The following is a 24372-nucleotide window of genomic DNA, read 5'->3' on the forward strand; positions in this document are numbered from 1 at the left end:
GAAAGCACTAAATTACCTGATAAGTTAGCAGCAAGGAAACGTGGTTCAGAAAATACAATATTTTTGTCAAAGACAAAGGCTGTTTGGTTGGTGTAGAGCAGCTATGTTGGAAAATTAGCTCCAACACTTTGCATCGTAGAAGGTGACAATCCATGGTGCTCAGGAAGATGTCCCTGCAAGTTGACACATTGGAAAGAGTGAAGTTTTATGTTCTGCACTAGTTTGGGAGCAGAAATTTTAAAGAGGCTCATGTCTCTTTAAAACCCGGAGGCTGCAGTTAGTCCAGAATGCAGCTGCGCGGGTAATAGTGGGAGCAACTCGTTGCTCCCATGTAACACCTCTCCTGCGCAGTCTGCACTGGCTTCCTGTGGTCTTCCGGGTGTGCTTTAAGATTTTGGTCACCACCTTTAAAGCGCTCCATGGCTTAGGACCTGGGTACTTTCGGGACCGCCTGCTGTTACCATTTGCCTCCCACCGACCCGTATGCTCTCACAGAGAGGGCCTTCTCAGGGTGCCGTCCGCCAAACAATGTCGGCTGGCGGCCCCCAGGGGAAGGGCCTTCTCTGTGGGAGCTCCCACGCTCTGGAATGAGCTTCCCCCTGGTTTACGTCAAGTGCCTGATCTTCGGACCTTTCGCTGTGAGCTGAAAACACACCTATTTATTCAAGCGGGACTGGCCTAAAATTTTATTGGGTTAAAATTTTATTGGGTTATTTATATTTTAATATTTTAATTCGTTTTAAATCTGGCCACTTTATAATATGTTTGTTTTAATCTCTTTTAATATTGATACTGTGATTTTTTACTTGGCTGTACACCGCCCTGAGTCCTTCAGGAGAAGGTATAAAAATTGAATAAAATAAATAAATAAATAAATGTCTAAACCAGTGGTCACCAACCTTTTGAACCTCAAGGACCACTAAATTCATAATTTTCAATCCCGCGGACCACTAATATGATCTGCCTAAAGACCGACTGGGTGGGCGTGGCTAAGTGGTCATGTGACTGGGTGGGCATGGCCAACTTGATGCCATTCATGTCAAGGAGCGCCTTGCCAGCCTCTATTTGCCCCACCCTTCCCAGCCACTTCTCGCCTGCCTGCTTGGGCTCCTTAGGGCCCCAACAGATAGCAGTTGTTGGAGCTAAGCAGCCACCATGATAAAGAGTCCATAGTTTGAGGACCCCTGATTTAGTGCAATATAAAAAATGCAAATAATTTTTCTGTCGACCACCAAAATTTTCTTGTGGACCACCGGTTGGTGACCACTGGTCTAAACCAAAGGAACAATATAACAAAACAAAGATATCAACTGAAAGAGTCCTCTCTGAGTCTGCATCATTGGATAAAATGAAACTTGTTCGGATAAAGAAAAATCAGCAGCTCAGATGGTCTCAATTCTCTGTGGATTAGAGAAAATTTAAAGCACTTGCTATGACCCCTGAAGCTTGCCTAAAAGGTTTGAACCCTATCTCTTATAAACTTCAATTACTGCAGGCAGAAAACTCAAAACATGCTACCTGATGCAGGTGTTTACTTTGTGATACCTAGGAAATGTTCAGTCAAGGTTGGGGTAGATTACATTCTCAGTTTTATCTGCTTGATTTTAGTTTGATAAACAGGCATTCAACACTCATAGCCTGAAGACAAGTTATTAATGTGGTATGCTGTATTTTCAAAACATAATAATGGCTGATTTTTAAATACTAAAACTGTAGCCGTACAATTATTTAATGGAATTTTTACTAAATGACCTGGGGATGAAATTGAAATGTGCTACTATGTAATTTAGGCTTCTATACTACAGCTAGGAAATTTTACAACCTACACCCAGTCCTAAAACTAGCTCACTAGTACTCTTTCCAAGATACTAGGCATACAACATATTTCTAAAAAGATACTATTAGCAAAAATGTGTAAGTTATAGAAGTGGAATTACCGTATATACTCGAATATAAGCCGATCCGAGTATAAGCCGAGGTCCCCAATTTTACCCCAAAAAACTGGGGTAAACTGGGGACTCGAGTATAAGCCGAGGAGGAAATGAGGCAGCTACCGTCAGGAAAGCCTCCTCCTCAGCCGAGAAGGCTGGCTCCCCCGCCCCGCCCTCTCACTGCACCGGCAGGGCTTCCCCGCACTAATGCAAAAGCCCGCCAAGTTTGCACCATCCCGCATAATGTGAAAAAGAAAAGAAAAACTGAGATAAGTCAGATATACTCGAGTATAAGCCGAGGGGACGTTTTTCAGCACAAAAAACGTGCTGAAAAACTCGGCTTATACTCGAGTATATACGGAGTATATACGGTAATTGGAAAATTTAAGCCTGAATTTTTAGCATGTTGCCTTTCATTAAGTACAACAAAATTTCCCTATGTAGTATCTTCCATTTTATGTTTAGCTAATTTAAATAGATTAAAGGATCTTAAAAATGCATTTCTTTAGAAGAAGGCCAAATGTCAACTATAGTTCTACAGATGAATTATTGAGCCTGTCATCTGCACCTCTATAACTTTTTGGTTTGGCTCTGCAACCAAACAAGACAGACACAGACTTCAATGGATAATTAGAACTGCAGAAAAAACAATTGCTACCAGCTGCCTTCCATTTACGACCTGTATACTACACGAATCAAAAAGAGGGCTGTTAAAATATCTACAGACCTCTCACATCCTGGACATAAATTGTTTCAACTTCTACCCTCAAAACCACGCTATGGGGCATTGCACACCAGAACAACTAGACACAAGGACAGTTTATTCCGACATGCCATAACTCTGCTGAACAACTAATTCCCACAACACTGTCAAACTATTTACAAAGACTGTATTACTATTATACTTCTCATCTTTCCTATCTCCTTTTCTACTTATGACTATAATCTTGTTGCTTGTATTTTATGATTTATATTGTTTTATTTAGTTTCCTAGCATGATTTTGATTGCTTATTTAGTATCCTATGACTATCACTAAGTGTTGTATTTTATGATTCATGATAAATGTGTTTATGATGACTATGATCATGATTCATCACTTACATCTTTTATGTACACTGAGAGCTTATGTACCGAAGACAAATTTCTTGTATGTCCAATCATACTTGGCCAATAAAGAATTCTATTTTCTATATTTTCCCTGAGTGCTTTAAAATTAAATTTTAACCAAATTGTTCCTTATTGCCATGGGAGTGAAGCAAATCAGTCTTCTTCACTTGGCCATCTTTTAGGTGTGCTGAACTGCACCCAAGCGTGGCAGAGTGGAAGTTGCAATCAAAATCATCTGGCAGGCTGACTGCAAAAGCTTTACTGGCTGAGGAACTCTGGGAGTTGAAGTCCACAAGTCTTAAAGTTGACAAGGTTGGAGACTCCTGATCTAGATCCTATATACTGGGTGGATGAGGAAACCAGGTACATTCTGGCAAATGGATTAGTAGTCTGTTAATTTGTGTTAATATATTTTCTAAATTAAAGAGAGATGTTACAGAAGTATGTAAAACTGAGCAAGGGCTGGAGCTAGTGGATTGCTGGAAGGTTCTTTTTTCCATTCATACAATATTAGATTTTGGCATCATTCAATATATCTGAATTATAACAAATTCAGGTCAGTAAAACATCTACCTTTTCTGTGAAATATAATTATGGAATTCATTGTGACACAATATAGTAATTACCGAAAGGCTACATTGATAAATTATGGAAAAAACATCAGTGATTAGACATAATCTTTTATTTCTCCTGGCTACCTTTTTATAGACTTTTACAAGCTCAGCTATGATTCTGCCATTTGCCTGGCTGACCAGCCTCTGTGTGTAAAAAAAATTTTTTTTATTTTTTTTTTACTGGCCAGGGGTGAGAATCCAGGGACTTCCACACATGGCTCTTCTCTAATTCTTAGTAACCTTTATTGCTGAGAATGGTGATAGAGATACTGGATATTAGTTTAGCCACATCTGGAGATCCACAGGTTTCCAAGGAATCTTATATTTACATCATACATAAAATGTATGCATACTGAGAAACATATAGTTAAAGAAGCAAAGGCATGAAGTTCTGTATTTAAAAAAGTAATTTGGCATGGCTCTCCAACTCTGATAGATCAAGAAAAAACATTATGATTCAACAATAAACATGTTAAACATTAGAAAACATTAAACATTAGAAAAAGCATGGATTCAACATGATTCTCTTTCTTCAGAAATGCCTGACCGATCTAGGAATATAATATGGCTAAAGCAGAATTGCACAATCAATACAGAAAAAGTCATTTCTGAGGAAGAGCGAATTCAATTGTTTATCCCTTACCTTTGGCCCCGCTTGGGAATATTCAACAGAGAAGAAAAAACCATATCTGCAATTTTAGTGGCATTGCAATTTGGAGATCTGTCCACTTCAACTGCTATTGAAAGCATCCTTTGTAGAAGTGCCGCTTCCCTAAATCAGGCAAACAAAATGTTACTCAACTGAGCTCCACCATTTAGCGGAAGTATGAAACCCCAGACTAAGATAATCATCACAACCTTAACCTTAACCATAGTCATTTCAGAAGACACAGGACACTGATTTCATTTCTTGAGTTACACTAGACAATACCATTTAGAATCTGCAATTTAATGAAACACATGTAGCCTTGGGATAGTGAACAAATGAAAGGAGAGTCAAACAATTTGCTCTTGAGGTGGAGTTGCTATCAAAACTACTTTCTCTCATATAGTGGGGATGGACTGAATGCTCTTCCCATGAACAGCAGTAAGATCACATACTTCTGTTATATTTTATACCACTTTTGTAATAGGACAGAAAGACTGGATCTTTTCTCTTGGCACTGGCTGAAACTAGATGAGAGGTTTGTGCCATTTAGTTCCCCAAAATATTGATAAAGGAGAACCTTAATTGCCACTGTAATACATATGGTATATACAGTAAATGGATTGCTGTAACATGCTATCCTTGGGCTGTCCCCCTGCATTTGGAAGCTGGTGCCAAATATACGGGCAGTTTTGTACATTCTTGAGCAAACTTGTGCTTCATTGGTTTCCAGGTGCAGTTCAAGATGCTGGTAATGATCTATAAAAACCCTATGTGGAATGAGCAGGGAAATTTGAGGGACCGCCTCTCCCTGGTTGCATCTACCATCCCATCAGATCCATCAGGGAAGGCATGTTACAGGACTTGTCTACTACCATAGGAAATGACATCTGATGAGAGCCAGGAACAGAGCCTTTTCTGTCATAGTACTTGCCCTCTGGAAGGTCATCCCCCCAGAATGTAGAGGGCTGATGACTTAGCTATGCTGTCATACCTGAGCAATGGTGGGTTGCTACCAGTTCGACCTGGATCGGGCAAACAGGTAGCGGCTACGGCAGGAGGCTCCGCCCACCTGCCCACCCGCCTGGACAGTAGTGACGGGTTTTGAAACCCACACCTGTACCTGAGAATACAGCAGTAGTGGTGAGTCTTGGCAATTGTTTTATTAAATGGCTGTATGATTTATATTCATCAATCATTATTGTTTTTTTAATTTTTTAAATATGATTTTAGGATAGTTATATGCTGTAATGTTTATGTTTTACTGTTTCTGTTGTTTTTAATTATTATAAGCCACCCAGAGTAAAACTTGTGAGATGGGTAAAAATAGATGACAGATAGATAGATGATAGATGATAGATACAGTTCCATTTTAAGTCAGTCATAACCGAGTCCTTGAGTGGCTCAGACTGCTAAGACGGTCTGTTATTAACAGCAGCTGCTTGCAATTACTGCAGGTTCAAGTCCCACCAGGCCCAAGGTTGACTCAGCCTTCCATCCTTTATAAGATAGGTAAAATAAGGACCCAGATTGTTGGGGGCAATAAGTTGACTTTGTATACAATATACAAATGGATGAAGATTATTGCTTGACATAGTGTAAGCCGCCCTGAGTCTTCAGAGAAGGGCGGGATATAAATGCAAATAAAAAAAAAGTGCATTCCATACAATTAATACTTTCTGAGTGTGTTTAGGTTATCCCAGGTTTGGAAAGATTTATTTACTCACATAAAACAACAGATACTGTTTCATTTAAGATGTAGGGGAATTCAAGGAGAAAAACACAGTCATATGAACTTCAAAGAAAGCAAACTTTTGAATCTGCTTACTTTTGAACCTGAAATTGTATGGAGGCATTCTCTTTCTGCATGGTCTCATTTAAGGACAGTTCTGGAGTAGAGTTACAGCTTTGACCTCTGGATTTGCCTATCAATACATTTTTGGTTTCTTGAAGGAATTTTCTGTGCTGAGAAATTCTGGTCCCAGTGACCACAGCTATTAGCCATTCAATCACTTCCCTGAACAGAAATAGGAATTACAGATGCACAGCACACATGTGATATATAATCTTAGATATTCCTCATACGTTTTTTAAAAATAGTAATTACATTAAAGAATACAATTCACAAAATTAAAAACTAATACAAATTTTAAGAATAAAAGAATAAAAATAGGATGCACAAAAGAAAAAATAGAAAATAAGAAAAAAAATAAGAATATAGTAAAGTAAATGAAAAGAAGTGATTTCCCACCTTACAACTAATCATCTCTTAAAAAACAACAAATTATCTCTTATTTCCATATCCCATCTCTTATTTATAAACACATCCACAAGTCTTGTCATATTAGTCCTATGTCAGCAAATGTCAATTAAGGATTTCCAGAGATAAAATCTATTTTAACCATGATCAAATAAACTAATTTTATATTTCTTCCTTTTACTTCTAACGATCTTGATCTTTAGTCCCTTCAAAGATCCTAGAACTTGATTTCTTTTCACTTTTTCTTTGTGCCATTTCACTAAATTCTTCAAAGCTTAAACCAGCCTCTTTTGTAAATCCAATATAGGAAAATTATCCATCTCGCTCTCTTGGTTCCTTATTTATACATTCCTTTTAATTATTAAGACATCAGCTGGTTTCTTTTGTATGCTCAGTGCGACATCTTTTTTCATGCCATTCTAAAATGCAGCCTGACACTTTCCCCTTTCAAATCGATTTTGTCAGGTAGAACTTGTTCTTCTTCCATATCATCTTTTAAACAAAATCTATAGAGATAGACACAATTAAAATTAACTTTTGGATCAATTGTTCAAAAATATTCTTCACTACGTCCAATGTTAAGGAATTTTGCTTCATTCTATATTATCATGACTGAGTGCTCTTTTAATTGTAATCTTTTGTTCCTTAAATTTCAGTTAGTGTCTAAATTTTAAATCCTTCTGTTTTTTTAAGAATCTAAAACAAAAGCATTTTCTTACAGGAAATATTCTTTATAATTAATTCCAAAATCTTATTTCAAATTTATCTGGACCCTTAGTCTGTAAAATCTAAAACCTGATTTCTAAAATCAGAGTTTTAACCATTCTTTTTCTGTTTGTTTCATAAATGTCCTTAAACTTACATTTAAATTTTTTTTTTTGCTACGGTTTGAAGGAAACTCATCAGGCACTGTAAAAGCTGAAAAGTAGTTAACAAACAGTTTCCTGACGTGATTACCCTCATCTCGCAGAGCTGTAAACCCACCAGGTTTACAGCTTGCAATCTCTATACGAGAAGCAACTCTCCAATGCACTTGTGGGTGATCTCAAGTCCTCTCCTTATCTAGAGAGGAATTATGAACAGATGGTTTACACACTGACTCTTCACTCTGCCACAATTGTCTTTGTCATTTCTTCTTTGGAAGTCCCATTCATACATGTAGTTGGGTTTTGGACCAATATTTCACAATATTTTTATAGTGTTTTAAGGGTGGGCAGTAAGGAACTTGGAGCCCTCATCCTAAATTCCAAGCCCTTTGTATGAAGGCAAATCAGGCCTTGGAAAAGAGCAGCCTGTCTCTTATTTGGCAGGCTGCTATGCACACAGTAAGAAAAAGAGAAGCAGAAAAAGCCATAGAGAGGATGAAGGGCCCTACCTGCTGCTTGCTTTATCCCCCCACCCTCCAGCCCCACTGCTTTAGCTGAAGCTCAGGCAAGTTTACTATTGCCAAGTTTGCTATTGTAATACATCCAAGCAGTGAAGAATATTTGGAAATAGAGATTTTCCCAGAACCCCAGAAATCTTGTCAGTGAGTGAAAATGCAAATTACTTGACATTTCCGAAGCACTTGTCACACGAAAGCACTGCCTTGGCAATGGATCTGTGCAAAACACCCGTCCTGATCATCTTTTGGAAGTCATCTTCTAAGGTCTGTATCACATACTGTAAGAACAACATTCGGCCAGGAATCATCTCTTCCTGTGGATGTCAGACAATTTGAAAGACAGAATAATGAATCACAGTACTGTACCACTACAAAGCAACTGATCTGCCCACATAGTGGAAGCCGCCCCCAAGTAAACTGGTTACCAACATAATGGACAAACTGAGGTGAAAAACTGGTATTGCACCAGGAAGTAATAAAAATGAGGCATATCTCAATAACTGGCTTTGTACCACGTTCTACCTTGATTGATTCATTTGTGATGGCGTTGGTGGTTTTAGCATTTTATATAAAACAGGTTATCAATCCATTAATATTGTTTCTTTGTGTATAGAGTTTTATGTGAGTGCAGTTGAACAGGGGGATCAACCCAGCCAGGGTTTAAAAAAAGAACCTGTTGGTACTTGTGGATGTTATGCATGCAGCCAGTATAAAAACAAGAATGAGGGCCTGATTCACAGATGGACTTGGCTGCAAAATGTGATGTGTACCACACACACTGCTTGGTAGTCATAGAGGACTCTGCCAGTTGCATGTGATCCATACAGTTTCTGCTCTTTCAACAGGAAAAGTGAACAGTAAAATTAAATTATTAATGACATTTGCTAATCTTGTGGGTGATCCAGCATCTAACTCCTTTATTCTTAGAATTCAAGACATAGCTATTTAGGGCATTCCAAAAAAAAAAAAAAAGCAACCCCACCCCAGAACAGTCACATGATTGGTGCCACCCCACATTTAAGCTGAAGTGCTCCTATTAAACCAACTGTCAGGCCTGGAAACCATACTAGACTTTAGGGTTCCAGACGCTGCCACATTTTTCCCCTGAGGGGAAGAAGGGGGGTTGAGGGGTATGGTAACATTCTTCAAGCGGTCAAGGTCGGATGGTGTTCACATCTGCAGGAGGAGTGGCGAGAAGATATTCGAATGAACTGGGAGAACGTGGGACCATGTGACCAGCAAAGGGGTTAGGGGGGTGGGACTCCTGGGGTTTGTATAACTGGGAAAAGAATCCAGAAGTTCAGTTTTGGAATTTCACTCATCGTGTGCCAGTTTCCTCATGCTAGTAAAGAACTCTGAAAGACAATAGCTTCTGAGTTTTTTTTATGCAGAAGAGTTTTTCTGGAACCTTGACATTAACTTCAGGCAGGCAATCAATATTGGGGAAATCTTTCTTCAGAACAATGGTCATGGTAGAAAAGCAATCCTGCACACTTCTAGCCCAGAGTGCTGCAGGTCACTAGGGGGAATAGGAGAATCCTCTACATTTAGCTAGTGCAAGATCTGCTGCTGTGCCTGCTGACATGTTCACCAACTCAAAGTGAATAATAGCTGTGGGGCAAATCCCACAGAGAAAGAGAGAGAGACAGAGAGAGAGGGAGGGGGAGAGATGAGAGAGAGAGGAAGAGAGAGATGAGAGGGGAGGGAGAGACGAGAGAGCGAGAGGGAGAGATAGAGAGGGAGAAATGAGAGCGAGAGAGAGAGAGAAATGAGAGGGGGGGAAGAGGGAGAGATGAAAAAAAGAGAGAGATGAGAGATAAGAGAGAGGGGGGAGGGAGGGAAGGAGAGAGAGATTCACCAGTTTTGCTACTTCTGTAAATTTATAGGGTCTCCAGATATTCCAAAGAATTGATGTGCTAGAGCTCAGTTGAAAGTGATTTGTGTATTCCTAATTTACTTCCCAGCTGTTGACTAGGGCTGTGTCTCCTGGCTGCTCTAGTTGCACCTGTTTGGAAATTCCAGGCAAAAAGCAAGTGGGGCTTACAAGATGCATGTGCCCCAACATGCTGTGGGTATGTGCATGAATGGCCATAAGTAGAATCTGGGAGCACATGAAACACTGAGAGGTGGTGAAAAATATAACTCAGTGTTGGTTCAGGAAAACCTGAAGTCGGATGGCTTGACTGTGAGCTGCAGATGACAGGGAGGCTACATTGTGCAGAGATGGCTTTCAAGAACAATTACAGTTTTCAGGTTGAATACAAGAGCCACGTAGAGATGTCCAAGATATAAGAAACAGAGCATTTTGCTGCATCAAAACCACATATAATAGGGTTAATTCATTTCAGTTCTTCCTTCAGAACAGTCATGTGGTTCCAAGATAGATTGCTTAATAAGCTCTGGTTTACTAATAATAACTTCAGTGGCTTTTTCTTCTGTATCTTCAAAGCAGGCTGGTCTGATTCAAACTGTCTGCTTTTACACATTAAGGATTTTTCTTCTCATCTAAAGGGGGCTCATCAACATACCTGCACTTCCATGATCTCACTGAGCAGTTGCCAGTCCCAAACCACTGTATCAGCTGTTGCTGGATGAAGTCTAAAAATTAAAATTAAGCTTTTTATACCATCACATACTTGTCCAAACTTTCTGCTAAACAGTTTAGATGTAGTACATTTCAAATTAAAACTAATCTGTTGTTTCTTTATGGGTTGTATTTGTTTTTTAAAAAAGATCAATGCTCACATCCCTTCAGTTTAGGGCAGGGATAGCTAATCCTTTTGAGCTCTGGCTTATGACATTCAGAAATAATATCAAAGAAAACCTCTGCATGGGAACAAAGCTTTGCCTTATCAGTTATGATCTTAACTGATACCATAACCCAAAGCTAAGAAAGGACTAATGGCCTGATGCAAAATCCTACCAAATAACTGGAGGAGTGGGAGAACACTTACGCCTGGATTTTCATCAACAACATATAAGCATCCTTCTGCATCTCCTGTTGCCCCTCTTGATTCTCTGGGCTCAGTAGAATCTGCCTGACCACATAGGTTGTGACATCTTTTGGTGGGTAGTATTTAGAGGATACGTAGTCCATAAGGAAATCCAAGGTTCCCTGGAAAAAATTCTCTTCAATTGTGGAGGACACCATGTTTAATCTCCGGAATGGAATAGGTTGGGTTTTTAGTCCTTTATCCTGTGCATAAAGGAAGATCAACATGCATGTAGGTGGTAATTATATAGGGTGAAAAACTTCAGATAATATTGTTAAGATTGCCCATTTTTAAAAATAATTTTGATTATTACATACAAATTATGGACATTGGTTAGAACATTTCTTTCAGTTTTAGTCGAAAATGAAAAACGTTCCAATTCAAACCTTGCAAAATGTGTATGTTTGGTCTTACATTGAACCTCTTTACTAAACTGAAAGTTCTGGGATATTAAGCACTATTTTTACAATAAAAGAGAAGATTAGAAAATGTTTGCTGTGGTTCAGTGATTCCTAACCTCTTTTGGAGCAGCAGAAACACATTATAGGCCCCTCCCCGGGGTGAAATGCTCCCGGATCGGACTGGATTGCGCGATCCAGTAGTGATTGTGGCCGGTAGTTCAGTGATCCGGTAGTGATAGTGGAGCAAAGCTCCGCCCACCCGCCTGGGGTGTCATTACTCCCTGGTTTTAACCAGGAAGTAATGTGTTTTTTCTTTCTGCGCATGCGCAGAAGGTCAGTGCGTGCATGTCATGTGACGCGTGCACTTCTGAACCAGTAAGGAAGGCAAGTAGATGTATAGTGGTGTAACCAGTATCATACAATATCCATTAGCTGGCTGGTGATATGATTCCAGAGATGGGCTTCAAAAATTTTAGCAAGGGGTTCTCTGCCTGGTTGCTGAGTGGTGTGGCCATGGTGGGCGTGGCCTAGTTGGCCTCCTGCACCATGGTGGGGGGCAGTGTTTTTGCCCTTCCCGGTTTCCAGAGGCTTTCCTTGAGCCTCCCCAGGCTCCCGAGGCCCTCTGGAGGCCGGAAATGGCCCTGTTTCCAGCCTTCCCGAATTTCTGGTAGGCCCATTTTTCACCCTCTCTGAGCCTCCACATGCGCCCTGCATCCAAAATGGGCCACGTGGGGACTTCTGGGAGGGATGGGGAGGGATGGGCCAGCCAGGAGTGGAATTTGAGGGTTCTCCAAACTGCACAGAATCTTAGCTAGAGGTTTTCCCAAATCCCTGCGAACCTCCAGCAGCCGACCCCTTTATGATTCCTTGATGCACCCTATAGGTATGTATGGCTGGAGGGTAGGGATGAAGAAGAAATGACTGTACTTGCATGATGGTATCATCAAACAATTGACATGACTGTTGTACTTTCTTTAAACATCACAATGTCATTGTATAATCATTCTATTTGCATAATTATGGTATCTCACATGTATTATTTTAATATCATTGTGCTGTCTCCAGGATACTCATTATCACTTTCATTTGATCTTTTTCAGAGCACTTTTTTTTTTTTTTGTTTTATTTGATAGGAAATGTAGCCCTATCAATTCATTTGATCTTTTTCAGAGCACTAGATATATTTATCAACAAAGCTGTGGGTTACAACCATTCACCACTTTTATTTTTTAAGAGGTCCATGTGGACTCCAAGGACTCTTAAAAGCCTTTATGAAGAGTCTTTATGAAATTAATGAGTGGAGTAGTACAATGGCTCTGACAAGCACTAAAGGAGATGCCCACAGGTACGACATTAGACATCTCAGTTCTGGTTTATCATGCCGGGTGCATTAGATTGAACACGCATATAGCTTTATTGGGCTCAAGCCTCATTTGATGTTGGCTATTACAACTTGCTTGGTCTCAGCCTTATCCTCTTTGATGTGATGCCGTCCAGAACTTTTAGTAACCAAGCCATAGATTCTGCTTGACAACTCGATTAAGGAAGAAGATTCAGCAAAAAACATACACTGCTAGGATGACATGTTTCTATCTGTACTTTAATATGAACTTTGTGCTTCCTAGAGGAGGTGAGATTGTTATTAAGTTTTTATAACTCTATTCCAAACAGTTAAACCAGAATGTAACAAGGCATCACCTGATAGTTGAGACTTGATAGATTTGCACATTGTGCGAATCCGTAAATTATTTCTTTGTAATTTACTGAATTAATAGAGTCGGCTGAATTTCCATAACATACTGAGCCAAAACCAAGTAAATCATATTTTGGCTTAGATGATATCTGAACGAGGAACTCTGCTTTTATCAGCTGTATTTTGGAGAAGAGGTTTTAATGTTCGTAATTGTTATTAACAAAGCCTTGAACTGTGGAATTATACCATAATGCCCAAATGTCTGGCCTTGTCTGCTGAAAGTCCCAGTTTGTTCCATTCCATTCCATCTGTCATATGGCAAAACTTTATTCTACTGTTTTTGGATTAAAAGCTTATGCTTTATTAATGGGGTAAATGTAAGGCACCGGGAAGGGAAGATTAGCTGTGCAAACAGCTTTGATGCTACCATTGGCTTTGGATAGAAAGGCAGACCAAATCTTATGATCTGCAAATTCAGCAGAACAGATCTGTGTTTACATAAAATCACCTGCTACATTTACACCCAATAATGTTTATAACAAACAACTTGCCCCCCCCCCCAAATGGCTGTTTTTCCCACCATGTCAGTATCTACTTATAGTGGCACTGACTTTTGATGAAAAAGTATGACTTTTCTCATGTTTCGTTTTATTTGATAGGAAATGTAGCCCTATCAATTCATTTGATCTGGACAACCTGATAGCTTTCTGCAAACGAATTATGCAATCTAAAGCAAGCATATTTGAGTTGTGGAATCAATGTATCTTGCTGCTATTCTGAGTCTTAGAAACTCTAAAATCCAGATTGATGTGGACTTCAAAGTCCTGCTTGGGATATGCTTATCTCCTGCAAATTACCTTTCTTGACTCCTTTTCCACCACCTTTTGAAGAAGGGGATGATGTACAGGGATTCCATGGCAATACTGTAGTGTTTTCAACCAGATCTTGATATCAATCCGCTTGGATTGTTCCTGAACATTTGATTCCATGGCATGCCGTGGCTTGTTTGCCTGGTGCAAAGGCCGATCAGCTTCAGCTACAGATTTGGCAGTGTTCAAAGAAGAGAGGCTTGGGGGTGGTCTCTGATGCCGGGGATAGAACTGCAAGTTGGGTTTTTTTTCAGATGAGCAAGCCTGGGGAGGCTTTACACTGTCCAAGGGCGTGGGGCGTTCAGTACCATCATTGCCTGATGAGAAAGAGAAAACATCAGATTCCAGCTGAGGGCTTCCCAAAGAACCCAAATCACTGTTGTAAGTGGTGTGACTGCTGCCTTCAGATTCCTCACTGTAGCTGGGATGGCAGAAGAACCTTTTACTTGGAAGGTAGTCTAGTTTTCCTACACCTACTTTGGGGGAAGATCGCTCACGATCCTGAACCCACATGGCCACTGGCACAGTACATTTGCTCTCAGCATCAACAACAGTAAGAACATTAGAAGAGCAGATGGGCTCAGGACAGCCTGAAGTTGACGGCTTCAGGTCCCAGGCAAAGCAGCTATGGTTCTGGAGGGAGTTGATCATGTCCTCCTCAGGCTCTGTAAGATCAATTATCTCCAAGTCATTGCATGCTGTTGTTCGCACAACTATGTCTTCTTCAGTGAGATCAATAATTTCCTACAAAGAGAGACAGAGGAGAGGAGATAATTTAAGGTAGTTAAACTGCTGGAATGGATCCAAAGAAGCATATATAATTTCAAGTCTTCACTTGAACACCAAGACTCTTGTTGACTTTGAGCCAGATTAGATGCAGCAACAAGTACTCTCCAGGAAATCTGGAAAATAAAGAAAACCCCTATCTATTAATTTCTGGCCAGCTGCTTCCCCTTCTATTAATTTATTGGAGGAACTCAACACCACAATAATTCTTCTTATACAGAAGGGGTCTCCAAATTTAGCAACTTTAAGATTTGTGGTCTTAGAACTCTGGGAGTTAAAAGTCCACAAGTCTTAAAGTTGCCAAGTTTGGAGATCCCTGTTATACAGAGATGCTGAGAACCTTAACACATCAGCAGAAGGGATACTATTGCTTCAGCCTGGGTACTGAAGACACTGCTACCTAAGCACAGCCTTTCAGCTTCACATGGGGAAGCTGAAGAAAAAAACATTGTTATTGCCTACGAAATTCAGGCACCCGATTGGCAGGGAGCTGGAAAAAACCCAGTCCCTAAATGTGAGAAAGATTCAATACTTTTGCAAAGTTGGTTTTTCATCTCTCTCCCAAATACAAATTACTTCAAACAAAGTAAAAGGGGTTTATTAACAGGGGGTGTTCATGCCTTTATATAGAATTACATACATTTGATATTTATGATTGATGCATCATGAAGCAATCAATATAAGACATGGATCCAGATACCCTTCTACAAGTAGCAAATTTATGAGGTAAAATCCCTTTCTTTCTCACTCAGGTTTGTTTTGTTCTTAACATTTGTAAGTACATATTCAAGGACTTCAGAATAAATTCATATTGGTTAGTCTTTGAAAAGGCTAGGTTTAACTTCAAAGAAACTGACCTTTGGATGAAGGGAAAAATGGTTTCTTGAAGTTAAAAAAAGGCATAGACTGCCATGCTAAACTGCCACTACTTCAGATTTTTGAACTTTTCTTGCTAGAATCTTGTGGTATTTGAAAGATGCCTCAGAATTAGTCGGTCAACGGAATTTCTTTAGGGGAGAAAAGTGACTGGAAAACTTTCATTGACTGAGTAAGAAACTATCCACCACTCTGACCTATTTCCAGCAGGAATTCCCAAAAGCTTTGATCTTAACTTACTTTCCCCAATGGGAAAGCATTTCCTAGTCTTTCAAACTTTTGAGAGTCAATCAGTTTTCTGAATATTAGAATATACTACTGAAAAGAAAAAAACACACTTAAAATTCTGGATACAGGAAAATATACAAAATGCAAATGCCAAATTCTGTATTCACCACCTGAGATTGGAAAACCTGATGCTCTACACAGATTTTTAGATTTCAATAATAAAATATGATCTGGTCTTATTCAGTATAAAAGACTAAAAGTCACTTTTAGTAGTCTTGCTACTAATTATATTGGCTAGGAGGTACTAGATTGTTAAATTGGTATCTGTATATAAGATTAACTGAGTCTCTGAATGTGGATCCTTATGTAGTCAGAATAGTCATATCTATACCTGTTATTATTCCTATACAAGAAAGAACCAAGTAGTAGTAAGCCTAAGAAATATCATGGTTTGCTTAAGGTGAAAAAGTTTGGGGAGGAAGGAAGTAGGAGGCAAACAAAGAAAAGAAAGGAAAGAGCAAAACAGCTGAACAAAGACTGAACATGTTTAATCAAAATGCTATCTATTCAAGGGAAAATTGAGAATTGAGAGATTGGGGAAAGGAAGAAAGTGAATTTGGGATTCTGGAACAGGGTGCCTTCAGAAGTACTCTGCACTGCTATACTTTGTTGCAAATCTCAGTGTTTGCTTACTGAAAGAAGAGTAATTTGTAACTGAAGCGTGAAAAATTAGAGACGCTGCATTTAAAGAGTAAAGAAATCAGTATGCTAAACTGGCTTTTCCTTTTTCAAAATAAATGGTCCTGATCTACCTGTTGGGCACAAGATGGATTCAAATGGGAGATTTCTTGCTGAATGAATAGCAGTTAGTTTTGCTTATACCAACATTTGCAACATGGCTTACAATTCATTTTATAAAGCAGCAAAGAACACATATTAAGAGTGCTAGACAAGATGGGTTTTCTTTACATGATTGTTGATTCCTCCTTAATTTTCTGGCTATCCGTTGACAGATGCAGAAAGAACAAGAGTGATGACCTTGCTGGGAACGGACTCGAAGTACTGTAGTCACACTGTTAAATCTCAAGGTCATCAGTGTTTATCTACCACCTACTCCTTCCTGTCTTTGCTACCTCTAAAAGCATTTAGCTGATTGCAGCAGGCACAAAAAAAGGAGGGGAGGATTATTTTACTAATTCTCACATGTTCCATCTGCCTCATTCTTCTTCATACTAAGGCTCAAAGGCTCAAACTCTCAAAGGAAATATATTCCCTATTATAAGCTCCCCCCACAATAATAACACTGTTATAGTAATATGTTTCAAATAATCAAAATACCCATGAGTGCCAATATATTAATCCAATCTGATTTGGCAATAGCTACTATCCTGAATGTTGGCACACTACACAAATCTCCCAGCTGGTGGGATACAAATAACAGTACGTTGGCTTGTAAAGCAGTCTCAATGGATCTGTATGGTGAATAGAAGATTTGTGACCTAGAATGTTAAATAGAAGATTTGTGACCTAGAATGTAGAAAGAGTAAATGCCTTAATGACTCAAATGAGACAGAGAAAACAGGTATCTTCTGTGTCCTTAAGTGAGAGACACGGAGGCAACAAATCTACTGTAGATGAAGGTGATTCATATTGTGAAGTAGAGTTAAGTGAAGGAATAGTTTAGTAATGAACGAAGGAGCTAAAATGTATGTCAGAATGTATGAACTGACATTATCTAAATTGTTATGGTTGTGTAGGAAAGCAGGAATCTGTTGTTCGTTAATAACTGCATGATACATGTCAGGGAATGGTGAAAATGGAAGATGTTTTGACAAAAATGGAGCAACTTTTGAAATAAGTGTAATTCAGGGGAAAACCTATTTTGCTAGGTGAAATAAATGGATAGTGAGAATGAGATCAGAAAGCACCAAAAAAGAGACTGGATCCTTCAAAGACCCAAGACAAGTTAAAAATGCAATAGTGATAATTCATACAGTTTTTATTTAAAAGGAAGTCTGTCTTAAATATGTGTTTCAAGCTTATTCATGCATACATGAAGGAATATAATTTAAGAGCATGGTTGATATGATTGCTTACCACAGAAGACTGAGATAATTAGTAAAGGATATAAGACTGATAAGAAGATCTGAATATGAGATTAAAATTTGGGGGGGAGGGCTGGATAGGTCAAGAGTGGATCTTGAGGAAAAAAATGGGCATGAATGAAAACTAATGAAAAGAATAAAAGTGTGAATAGAATAGAATAGAATGGAATAGAATAGAATAGAATAGAACAGAACAGAATAGAATAACAAGAGAGTTGGAAGGGACCTTGGAGGTCTTCCAGTTCAACCTCTGGTCAAGGAGTAAAAGCATGAGATTGGCATGTAAAAATATTAGAAAGATAAACTACTAATTGAATGGAAATTAGGAGGCGTGGCCGGCGTCGCGACGAGACAGACATGAGCCCCCGGAGCTCCAGGGGAAGCACTGAAAATCCCTTCGTTATGGGGGTCCGAAACGGACCATAGCTGTCTTGCAGGAACAGCAAAGAAAGAAGGAGCTGCCGGTGCAAACAGGGAAGTTGCAAATTCTCTGTAGCACTGACCATTGTCCTTCGACCCAGCGATGGGGACCCCAGCCATCACAAGCTGCCAAAGTTGGGATGGCCACAAAGAACGTGCAGAAGGCTGAAGCGGTGAAATTGGACAAGATATTGAAGCTGGGTGAGTGAACATCAACTCACAGAGAAGCACCTTGCAATAAGCTTTTTTTTAAAACCCTGGAATAGCATCTAAATTGAAAAGGACAGTAAATGCAACTGGAAGGAAGAAATCGAAACATTACCCAAAAACCTGGCAAGAACTCGGCTTGGAACTGAAGTCTAGAGCCCTTAAATAAATAGAGGAAAATAGGACTCTTAATTAAAATTGGAAATTTGGATAATTTTGGAAGTTTTTAACAATTGATCAGGACTACAAACAGGAAAAAAAAAAGAAACTAAAGGAGGATTTAAAACTGGACTTCAATGGACTACCTCCAACTTCCTCTATTCTCTATAAATCTGGACTAAGTAAAGTCTTAAATTGAAATTACTTATTTTAAATGGGACAATTTGGACAAAGAGGGAAAATAAATTGAAACAAAACAAGGCGTGGCTCTAAGTTACAAAAACAAAATGGATACTTTGTTCATTGTGAATTGTAACTGTGGACTAAAGAGTGACATCTAAAGGCAGAAGAGGAAATGCAAGCATTTGGTCATCATTGAAAAGCTCCTGTGACCGAGATAAGAAACAGTGAGAATTTCAAAGGAGGTTTTTACTAACAAGCTGTCTGACCTTCATATGAATAAGATCTACAACTTCAAAGAATAAAGCTGAGAACAACTGACAATAAGAGAAACACACAAACTACTTCTAAGCAAGGAATACAAGAAATAACTTTAAGACTGGAGTTATAATAATGATCTAGGAAAAAATAAGAGCTGCTTTCAGCAGTGACAGTGAATAAAAAATTCATGATGTTAAACTATAAATTTAAATTTTTTTACAAAGGTTACTAGAGAGATACTAAAAAGGGGGGGAAAGAGGAAAAGGAGAGTCAAGAAATTTAGGATAAGTTAAGAAAATATGGAACTTTAAACGTATATAATTAAGCTGCAATAACTTGAGATTAAAACTTCTAAGAGAATATACAAATATAAGCATGAACATCTTTGAAATAAGAAACATGTTTGCTCCTTTTTACTTTTGCTTTTCTATTAAGAATAGATAATTTTGAACTTTATTGATAAAGAAAGGATTGATAATGAAGTTATAGATATGAGCAGAATCTATTGAAATACAAGAATATAGTGTTTTATAGCAAGGAATATTAAAGTGATGAGAGATTTTCTTGAAATATTAAAAAGATGAGAATTAAATGTATGAGAGACTTTTTGAAATAATGAATGCTAGTTGGCATTACTTTGCTTTTTCTTTTTTGTTATTGTTTTTCTTTTGGTAAAATTAAGAATAATTATTTCCTTGTTTAGTGAAATGTAATGACTATGGATATTGATTACAAAGAGTGAAAAGAAAGAAATTCGTGACTGGGAATATATGCTTTTAATAGAATAGAATAGAATAGAATTTTATTGGCCAAGTGTGATTGGACACACAAGGAATTTGTCTTGGTGCATATGCTCTCAGTGTACATAAAAGAAAAGATACGTTCATCAAGGTACAACATTTACAACACAATTGATGATCAATATATCAATATAAATCATAAGGATTGCCAGCAACAAGTTATAGTCATACAGTCATAAGTGGAAAGAGATTGGTGATGGGAACTATGAAACGATTAATAGTAGTGCAGATTCAGTAAATAGTCTGACAGTGTTGAGGGAATTATTTGTTTAGCAGAGTGATGGCCTTCGGGAAAAAACTGTTCTTGTGTCTAGTTGTTCTGGTGTGCAGTGCTCTATAGCGTCGTTTTGAGGGTAGGAGTTGAAACAGTTTATGTCCAGGATGCGAGGGATCTGCAAATATTTTCATGGCCCTCTTCTTGATTCGTGCAGTATACAGGTCCTCAATGGAAGGCAAGTTGGTAGCAATTATTTTTTCTGCAGTTCTAATTATCCTCTGAAGTCTGTGTCTTTCTTGTTGGGTTGCAGAACCGAACCAGACAGTTATAGAGGTGCAAATGACAGACTCAATAATTCCTCTGTAGAATGTAGAAGAGAGGGATAAGAAAGGGGGCAAAAAGCAGGGGAACTAGACTTGAGTTAAGAGTTAAATTCAGGATAGAGGGTTAGAATGAATTTTATGTTAGAAATATGCAAACATTGGAATTTTAAGAGGGAAAGGGAAATACATTGGATAAACTATACAAAGAGGGGGTGAAAACTGAATAGGGTTTGACTACGTATCTGACCAATATTTTGTTCAAAAAATATATTGTATATGGTTTGTTTTTAAAAAATAAAAAACCTTTTTTTAAAAAAAAAAAGGAAATTAGATTATAGATTGTAGAAAATAGATTATGACAGATGTCCTAGAAGCTAAAATCAAGTAAAAATGGTGATTTTTGCAAATGGCACATGTGGCTGCAGAGTTCCATGAAGAGGAAGTATGAAACAGTGGAATGAAGTGAGAGAAACTGCCAACAAGGGGGGAAAAAATCACACAGGAAATGACTGCTTCAAACACTGAGGTTGAGAGAAAGATATTGAAAAATATGTCAATAAACAAGATAGCTGTAAAGAATATTGTCAAAGAAAACGGAATTGCTAAGATTGAAAGAAGCTGAGAAAATGTAGAATAATTTGGATGGCAATAAAAAATGTTTGTAGAGCAAATAAAAAAGCTAAATGGGGGTGAAGAGAGAAACACAAAAGTGATGAAATTATGTGAGATTAAAGTTAATTAATGGCATTCTGGAAAGTGTACTTTGGAAATCTATATGGAAATAATATGTTAAAAAATGGAGCCAAAATAAATACTATTAAAAATTAGTGTCCAAGAAAATAATTTATGAAAAGGAAATAATAAATACTTTGTAAATGTTAAAAATGATAAACTTGGACATTTACAGAATATAAATATAAATGCAGAAATGTCACTGGATAAACGCCAGAATCTGGACAGTGATTCTGTACAACTTGTTTAATGTATGGATGATTATAACATCGATGTTATTACACAAGATAAAACATAACAAATATGGACACAAAACCACTGAAACCATTCCTTTAAATGTGCCTAGGAAAACTGTTTGGGAGAATTCTGATTGAAAGGTTCAGCAAATGAAGTGCAATGTGGCTTTAGTATATAAGAGAAGGAGGTGCAGACCACATCTTTGTTCTCTAGTACATCACTGAGAAATACCACATGTGAGTATCAGAAAGAAAGAAAAATGAAATTTTATTGCATGATTTAGAGAAAATACATGGTAGTTAGCAGGCTAACCTTATGTGCACGTATGGACCTGAATGTTGGTTGTTGAATGCAATGATTTTGATGGGAATAAATTGCATCTTTAGCAGTGGTTTAACATTGAGGAGGAAGTGAGACAAGGATGGTTGATATTCCCTTAGTTGTTTTATTACATTTATTATGGATAAAGGCACTTTTTGTGAGTTGGGTGGCCATATAAATTTGATAGATAATTGGTAGATTATAGACAAACAGACAGATAGAAGGTTTGTCGTGCTGTTAGAAATACTAACAATGAGAGTATGTGTTATACAAACTGTGCCATATTATCCCCTGCAAAAATCTCTTCGACTAATTAATAACATATTGAATGATAGGTTCTTTCAGATAATAATGGGGGCCAATATAAATAAGGTTAGAAGATTAAACAACAGTCTCCCTCAAGGATCTGTAATGGCACCTACACTATTCATCTTTTAATATATCAGATATGCTGGCGATAAGGGAACACAAATTTGGATACACTGAGGATTTGACCATAGCAGTATAAGAAAAGCACATGGAGGTGGCTCGCAGCCTCCTGTCCAAAGATCTTAAAATCTTGGGAAAATTCTTGACGGACTGGAGGCTCACTCCTAGCATCAGCAAAATAGTAATTATGTACTTCCACCTTAATAACAAATTAGCATATGAAGCCCCAAAGGTCTACTTAAACAACAATTTACTCCCCTATGATCCCCATCCAAAGTACCTTGGAGTAATAGACTCTCTCCTACAAAATACACCTAGGGAATAGAGTGGTAAAAACCAATACTAGGAACAACATACTCCAGAAATTATGTGGAATGAATGGGGAGCTTCAGCTGCCACTCTGAGGTCATCAGCACTAGGATTTGTCTTCTCTGCAGCAGAATACTGTGTCCCTACGTGGCTTGAGATGCCAGACTCAACACTATGAGGATTATAAGCGGATGTATTAAAACCACTCTGGCTAGCTGCCTTCCTGTTGTGAGCCAAATAGCACTGCCAGCTTTACAAAGGCAAAATGCACTTGTGAGAAAATACAGAAAAATTATGAGCAACTCACTCCTACCAATGCATGTTGACCTTCCTCATTTATCAATCAGAAGACTCAAATCCAGGAAGCCCCTACAGGCACTGGCAACATCTGCTGGAGAACTTTAACATCGATTCCCAATGAAAAGCCAAATGGGTCACTGAACGCCCAGACATAGGAAGACATATACATGACCCCACAAAAAAGGTGCCAAGCTATGAAGTACCATGTCAGCAATGGACAATCCTGAACAGGATTCACACCTCTGCTGGGACTCACTATATAAATGGGGCACAATATCCTCCCCTCAGTGTGACTGCAGGGTCCCATGTAAAACTGTAGATCACATTGTGACTGGCTGTAAGCTGAGGGCATATACCAGTCCAGTATCTGATTTTTCAAAAAATATAAACAATGCTGCACTTCAATGGTTAGATGGCCTTCGTATTGGTATTTGAACTTAGATCTTTTTAACATTTATATTTTATTGTGTTTATTAATCTAGGTGAAATGTTAATATAGCTAGTCCATGTATGACATGCCATAAATAAAATAAAAAAAATAATTTTAAGATATGCAAATATTTACAGAAAATTAAAATAAACTGTTTAAAGAAACAAAGTCAGCATAAATGCATGCATCTCTAACTTGTTATACGACAATAAGAGCTTGGTATATCAAGAGAAACAAAAAAGTCTATAGTGGGAAGTAATTATTTGTGGTATGTGTGTAGCAAAACAAGAAGGAAGAGGGCCAAGAATGAATGGGTGATATGTCCTGAATACAAAAGTGAGTAATTAGCTGAAAGAGGATCATACAGAGGGAATAAACAAGGACTGCAGCAAGGGTCAAATGGGTTGAGAGCTTTGGCTCATTTTCCTCTATAAATAAATGGAAAAATGTATTCTTGTCTTCTCTTTATCTAGTTTTAGGACTTGTGTGGAGAACAGATGTTTTAGGTCATATTGATGTAGAAACATTGAAAATTCAAAATTCAGAAACTTTTAAGCACCACTGAATCTGAGGGTATCATCATAGGGAAGACTGCTTAGCATGCAGTACAATGCTAAATTAGCTGCATTAGCTTGGAGTAGCAAAGGAAGGCTTTCTGCAGGAATTATAGACTCTCATCCTTTGCCATGGTAATGTTATATTTATGCCAGATGATTTTAATTTTTAAATTTTAACTTCTAGAAGGTGTAATTCCAACATGATAGTTACTATTTATTTGAAAGATACTTATTTCTATCCCTGTTTTCTTAAACATTACTTTCAAAATATTTTAAATATTTTAAAACATGTTCATGGTTCAAGAGAAACAAATGTTCAATATCAAATAAAATAAAACAATTAGCATCACCACTAAAACTATACACATTCAAAATTACCTTTGTCTGGAGCCACTCCTTTTGTAGATTGGAACTGAACGGAAGTGAACTGGCAAACAATTGAATTCCTTTTTAATACTGGTATGTCATGTTTCAGGAATCAGCCTCAGTAATAACCTGTTCCACCTGTTCCAAAGCAGCTTAAACTCTCAGTGCTTTCAAAGAGCTGCCAATTTTAGCAAGATCTTATTTGAGAATTAATAACTGTGGTCAATATA

General features: G+C 38.1%; 2 protein-coding genes across 4 annotated transcripts in view; one reads left to right on the forward strand and one right to left on the reverse strand.

Annotated features, from left to right (window-relative positions):
• Positions 1-4248, forward strand: part of KIAA1191 (KIAA1191 ortholog) — a 31041-nt gene extending 26793 nt beyond the window's left edge. Inside the window, exon 10 of the mRNA XM_058166736.1 lies at positions 3222-4248. The gene's annotated coding sequence lies outside the window, so the exon portion shown is untranslated. The remainder of the gene's footprint in view (positions 1-3221) is intronic.
• Positions 1-24372, reverse strand: part of SIMC1 (SUMO interacting motifs containing 1) — a 33178-nt gene that overhangs the window by 6570 nt on the left and 2236 nt on the right. For 2 of the 3 annotated variants that reach the window (XM_058166731.1, XM_058166732.1), the window contains exons 2-8: positions 13888-14643; positions 10898-11139; positions 10472-10541; positions 8109-8257; positions 6128-6316; positions 4297-4425; positions 17-173 (exon numbers count right to left, since the gene is read on the reverse strand). In XM_058166731.1, coding sequence (XP_058022714.1) covers positions 17-173; positions 4297-4425; positions 6128-6316; positions 8109-8257; positions 10472-10541; positions 10898-11139; positions 13888-14643 — 1692 coding nt within the window. The remainder of the gene's footprint in view (positions 1-16; positions 174-4296; positions 4426-6127; positions 6317-8108; positions 8258-10471; positions 10542-10897; positions 11140-13887; positions 14644-24372) is intronic. The other variant, XM_058166733.1, reaches the window with a different exon arrangement.

Source organism: Ahaetulla prasina, chromosome 2, assembly GCF_028640845.1.
Source record: "Ahaetulla prasina isolate Xishuangbanna chromosome 2, ASM2864084v1, whole genome shotgun sequence".
Taxonomy (NCBI): domain Eukaryota; kingdom Metazoa; phylum Chordata; class Lepidosauria; order Squamata; family Colubridae; genus Ahaetulla; species Ahaetulla prasina.